Source organism: Salvelinus sp. IW2-2015, linkage group LG9, assembly GCF_002910315.2.
Source record: "Salvelinus sp. IW2-2015 linkage group LG9, ASM291031v2, whole genome shotgun sequence".
In the NCBI taxonomy this organism is placed as follows: Eukaryota; Metazoa; Chordata; class Actinopteri; order Salmoniformes; family Salmonidae; genus Salvelinus; species Salvelinus sp. IW2-2015.
In genome coordinates this window covers 3,653,782-3,659,460 of record NC_036849.1, presented here as the reverse complement: position 1 = coordinate 3,659,460, position 5,679 = coordinate 3,653,782, and the positions used below count along the sequence as shown (strand labels likewise).

At 49.7% G+C, this 5,679-nt stretch overlaps 1 protein-coding gene across 3 annotated transcripts in view; it reads right to left on the bottom strand.

The window, feature by feature from the left end:
- Positions 1-6: 6 nt before the first annotated feature.
- Positions 7-5,679, bottom strand: part of LOC111968451 (tau-tubulin kinase 2) — a 25,078-nt gene continuing 19,405 nt past the window's right edge. For 2 of the 3 annotated variants that reach the window (XM_023994004.2, XM_023994005.2), the window contains 3 exons: positions 4,590-4,949; positions 2,631-3,631; positions 7-2,378 (listed from right to left, as the gene is read on the bottom strand). In XM_023994004.2, coding sequence (XP_023849772.1) covers positions 1,886-2,378; positions 2,631-3,631; positions 4,590-4,949 — 1,854 coding nt within the window. In that variant the 3' untranslated portion in view covers positions 7-1,885. The remainder of the gene's footprint in view (positions 2,379-2,630; positions 3,632-4,589; positions 4,950-5,679) is intronic. The other variant, XM_023994006.2, reaches the window with a different exon arrangement.

Here is a 5,679-nt window from a genome sequence, read left to right as displayed (position 1 = left end):
GTTTAGTAGGTATAAGAAAGGTCAGGTGAAGGAGGTTTTAAATGATAGTGTTCATTGAAAATGTGGTTGGTTCTCAAACAATACATTAACTCTGAGGTAATAGTGCACACAACATACAGCATGTCTTTACAAAAGAAACAAAACATTCTCTTGCAACATGTTGTTTTTTTATCCTTTGGGAAGTTTGAAACACTGATTTGGTATATGATACATGATATTTATATGGCATAAATAGCATGACATTTTTTGACATAAATATTGGACCTGTCATACAATTTTGACAAACAGGATATCGAAGTTTTAGTTTAAAACATTCCCTTTCTTTAATATCTTAAATAAAAATGTTCTTTCTTAAAATAATGTCTGAATAAATAAAATAAAAACATTCACTTTGCTTCCTTTTTCTTGTAGTGAATAATGTAATGTTACACTCACATGAAGAGGACTGTCTTTGCAGCTGGCACAATTTTTGCAGGGGGTCATTTTGTAAAAATGAGAATCATAGCCTACTTTGTAGTGAAACCAGGAGCTGCCCAAAGTGCCAAGGCAAGGCACACATTAAGACAAGTATTTATTATACAGTAATAATCATTATAACTTAGTGTTGCCTTGTATTCACTACTACTGTTATAAATAGTACCATAATTTATCAGCAGGCTGCGTCCCAATTCTCCCCAAGTGTGCAGTTCCCTCCCATCCATGCATTTAAAATCGCTGGATTGGTGTAAGCATGGGCAAGGCTAGGGAGGGTTGCCATCATATTTCTTAACCCATTACTTTTACGTCCAGGGCAGAAGGGTAAAGAATTGGAACGCAAAGTCAGACTCCTTCCTCAAGAGGAGCATACAAAGGGAATCAAGGCCCAGTTACTAGTATCCAATCACACATTTACTTTGACATTTAAGTTCCCTCAATCAATCAATCAATCAACACAGTAGGCACAAGTAGGTGTGTGAGCTCACACACACTATACGATTGTATTAAAGGAAGGATCACTCAAAATGATCACTTCTCTCATTGATCGATCGATTGCTTTAGATGCCTTCGAAATAAAGAACCCTCGCTATACAGTACATCTGAAGTCAAAGACGGAGAGAGAGTGTGTAACTGGTGTGACAGGCGCGTCAAAATAGAAATAAATAAGATCTGTAGATAGTGTACATTTCTCTCGAGAGCTTCATGGCCATACATGTAGGCCTGCTATGCACTGCGCTCCCTAGGTCAGTACAGAGGAAACACAATAGAACGAGCCAATATAATGTTTAGTGATTAATACATGAGTGCTCATCCACTGAATTTCCACCATTAGCGTCCTAGGGTAATCTGAACGGAGTGTGTTCACTTTCACTGAGGAGATGAGGGAAGTAAGTACCCCTACATTTTCCACACAGCATGACGCATCTGGATACTTTTTTTGCATGAAGTATGAACGCTTAAAGTGGGCTTATAAATGAGTGATTAAACAATGACAAAATGGAAGGAATGAGAGGAGAAAGAGTGAAGGATTTACAAGTGAAAGAGATAGAGGACAGCGGGGTGTGGGGAGAAACTGAACGGGGAGGAGATGGGGGGGGGGGGGCAATTAAGTTCAGTATTCTCTGACAGAGGCCTCAGGTCCTCATCGATCCCGAGCATGATCGTCTGGTCTGTATGAACATCCCACCCTTTGCTGTGGCAACAACACTGACTCCCATGGCCTACTCACAAAGCATCTCAGGATAGGAGTGCTGATCTAGGATCAGTTTAGTGATTTATTATTATTTACGTACTTCATGAATAAGATTACATGGACAGAGGGGACCTGCTCCTACCCTGAGACACTTTAATAAATAGGCCCAGAGCTTCCTATGGGCCAGGCTTGGACCAGAGCTTGAGCAGTGGGCCACTATCTGCTGCTCAGCTTGCTGGAGCACTTCCTCTCTCTCTCCTCGCGGCTGCAGACTTTCCCCCTGGGGGCGTGCTGGTGGAAGGGGCCGGCGCGGGCCTGGCGACCGCAGCAAGTCTCCTGGTGGTGAGGGTAGGAGCGCCGGGGAGGAGGGGGGGACCCGGAGAAGCTAGGAGGGGATCGGGACCGACCGAAACAAACCCCTCCTCCTCTCTCTCCCCCGCGGTGTTCGTGGCGGGAGGGGGAGGAGGAGACAGAGCGCTGTAGAGAGGAGGAGCTGCGTGGAGATGCGCTGGAGCTCCGGTGGTGGTGGGGGGAGCTGGTCAGGCTACACACGCCCATCCGGGAGCCTCCGTGCTGGACTGAGGAGCGGCCGTGGTGGGGGGAGCCGCGGACAGAACCACCACCATGACCATGGTGCATGAGCTGGGCCAGGCAGGTCAGGAGGTCTGAGTCGCTGGTGCTGCCCGCTCGAATTCGGTAACGCCTCAGCCTTGGGTGGAGGATGGAATATGGAGAAGGGGTTTGGAACTTCAGATATACATTGTAAATTGAGATCATTAAGGCAAAATGAGAGTAATTCAGCTGAATGATAGTAGCCTCATCCCAGATCTGTTTGTGTCCAAACAGTAGCATGACAATGACCATAGGAGTTGGCCAGGCAGCACAAACAGATCTGGGACCAGGCTACTATGACAGATGGCATAGACAGGTAATAAAAACGAATAATGAAGAGTTATATTACCTGCCCTCCACTGCAGGGCGACTGGGTGGCTTGCCCGGGGGTGGGCGTGGTAGGTACTGTGCAGCTCGCTCCTGCTCTGGGGCCGGGTTAGGAAGGTTAACGGGGCGAGGGATCCTGCTCTTACGGGACAGGGGGCTGGAGGAGGAGGACAGGGAGGGGGCATCATCCCCCTGGCGGTCGGAGCGTGACCCCAGGAATGACTCATCGGCCGTCTCAGAGCGGTCCGAGGCAGAGGACAGCTGTTCCCCGCGGGGGAGTGAGGCCATGATGGAGCCGCGGTGGGAGGGAGAGGCTGTGGGAGAGGGGGCTGGGTGGTGGCCTCCTCCCTGGTGGTGGTGGGCTTTCTTCTGAAGCAGCTTCTCCATGGCAGAGCCAGGAGTGGGGAGGAGGTCCAGCAGGCTGGAGGGTTCCAGGACAGGGATACGGCTCAGCCTGCGGGAGGGGTCCCTACGGGGGGCGGAGGGCAGGGAGGAGGGGGTTAAAGCTGGGGCTGGGTCACTGGTCTCCACCCCATCTCCCCTGTCTGGCCGGGGCTGGTCACTCTCATGGTCCTTCAGCTCTGGGAAGGCTCCACTGCTGCCATCCCCCTGGCCGTAAGCTGGGGGAGAGAGATGGCCGTTGACTAGCCCTAACACTGGGCTGTGGGGGGAGCGTGGAGAATTAGAACGGGGAGAATTAGGAGAAACGGGAGAGCGAGGGGAGTGAGGAGAAGACATTCGGCTTGGCACAGGACTGTGGGCTTTGGTGTGGGTGTCTCCTCCGTTGACCAGGGTATCTGCCAGGAGGTCATCCAGAGTGGTGGGACTGCCGGGCTGGTTGCCAGGCTGGGTAAAGGTGTGGTTAGGGGTGGGCAGGTGCTCCTGGCCCTGGGAGGAGTGGATATCAGCGGTAGCAGTAGTATCCTGCGGCTGCTTGGCCTCAGCTGCTGCTTCACCTCGTCTCTCCATCAGGAGGCAATGTGGAGCACTGTCTGAGCCTGATTGGGAACGCTGAGCTGTCAACTACAGTGAGAGAGGGGGAGAGGGAGAAAAACAGAGAGAGAAATAGAGTCAAATGGCAACATTGTAGGAGATCACGTGAAAAGATTTAATTAAGATCAAGGCAATGTCAGTTAAGCTGTTAGTCAGTATCAAACCAGGAACAAGACAGACCTGGGTCAAATAGTATAGATAATGTATTTTATTTAGCTTGGAGTTTTGGGACTATTCCATTCTACCTGGAAAGCTAAACTAAGTACCCCTCAATTATTTGACACATGTATTTGATCCAGGTCTGCAACAAGAACAAAAACAGTTACACAACCATGCATGGGACTAGAAAAGAGAGAGGGGGTCAGGGTCAGTAAAAGAAAGAGAGAGCGAACAGGAGAAGAGGAAAGGACAAAAGACAGAGACAATCACCAAAACAAAAGTTACTGTCACGTAACCTGTTGTCATGGCTCCACATTCTAAACACACACGTACTCCAATCAGAAAGCTCCCTGAGCAGGGTTGGGCTCAATTCTAGTTCAATTCAGGAAGTAAACTGACATTCCAATTCCAATTTTCAACGTCGCTTTTCAATAAAGAAAAGTGGAAGTGCAATTTCAGTTTACATTCTGAATTGACTGAATTGAAAAGGAATTGAAATAGAAGAGACCGAATTCCTTCCCCTGACACGAGGACACATTGATCTGAGCGTGCTCAGTCTGCATCACAATCATCTGCTGTTCCCTGGAGAGAGCAGCCTGCCTAATGACAACACAACAACATGACAACACAACAACACAACAGCCAAACAAACGCACGAGCAGCAAAAGGAAACAGAAAAGAAGCAAATGGAACAACCAAACAAAACGTGTAAAAAAGGACGGTAAGTAACTAATAGCTGAGTGAGGAAGGTAGGCGGTGTGTTATGGTTAAGATAGATACGACTGATTGGTTAGCGGCCTCGGGGCAGAGTGGGCGGCTTGGTCATCACCTGCTGGAGTTGGGCACGTGTGATGCGTATAACGGAAGGGAACTTGCTGTTGGCGGCACCCGCCGGGATCGCGGGCAGTTTCCTGCGCCCGGTGGGCGATTGGTTACGGGCGGAACCGGGGTGAGGTGGTGGAGGTAGGGAGGCGTGGCAGGAGGAACAGGAGGTGGGACGGAGGAGGTGCTGTTGGTGGTGGTGGTTGGCTGAATAGCTGTGCCTCATTCCAGGAGGGTCCCTTTGGTGCAGGGGGTCCGACAGGGTGGTGAGGAGGGTCTGGGTGTGCGGGCTGGGGGAACGCAGGAGCAGAGGACTGGACGTCCTGGCCAAAACCTCCTCAGGCAGGGACGGAGGAGAGGTGGGGAGCTAAGAGTAAGGGAGGAGGGGGGAGAGGGAAAGAGGGGAAGGAGGGGGAAAAGGGAAGGAGGGGGGACAGAGAAGGGCGGGAGAAAGTGTGACGTGAGAGGAGGAGGAGAGGGAGTGTGACGTAGAGAGGTGATGAGAGGGAGGGTGAAAAGAGAGGGAAGGTGGTGAAGAGGAGAGATGGTGTGAACAGGTAGAGTGCGGGGAGAGAAATGGGGAGAGGTGAAGGTGGAGTGGGGAGAGAAGAGAGTGGGGGAAATGGGCGGATTGGCATGGGGTGAGAAAGGAGAGGGAGTATAGCATATATTTAAAACTTTGAGGGAGGCGGGCGGCGAGGTGGGAGGAATCCTGAGATCTAAACGTCTCCTTAGAGGATATCCCATGAGTCAGTGTTACAATCTATTTCTTCATATAGCAACCGTGTGTGAAAGGGTCAACCCAGGGACAAGATTCAAGCGTAGAAAAATCAACATAGCAAACGAAAGTTGTAAATAAAGAGCAAATAATGATATCAAATGCAAATCAAAGTGCCCTTTCAAGCAACAGCCACTCTCAACACAAACCATTGTTCTGAGGAGTATCTGTAGCTTTACCAAGCTCACACAAGAAAGAAACAAGCTCACATGACATTAGTGATCACAATCACATTTCACTTCAATCCACAGCAAGATGATACTGTTTGACCAGATGAATGAGTATCCTACCGTGTCTAGTTCGTGCAAAGGTGTCATTG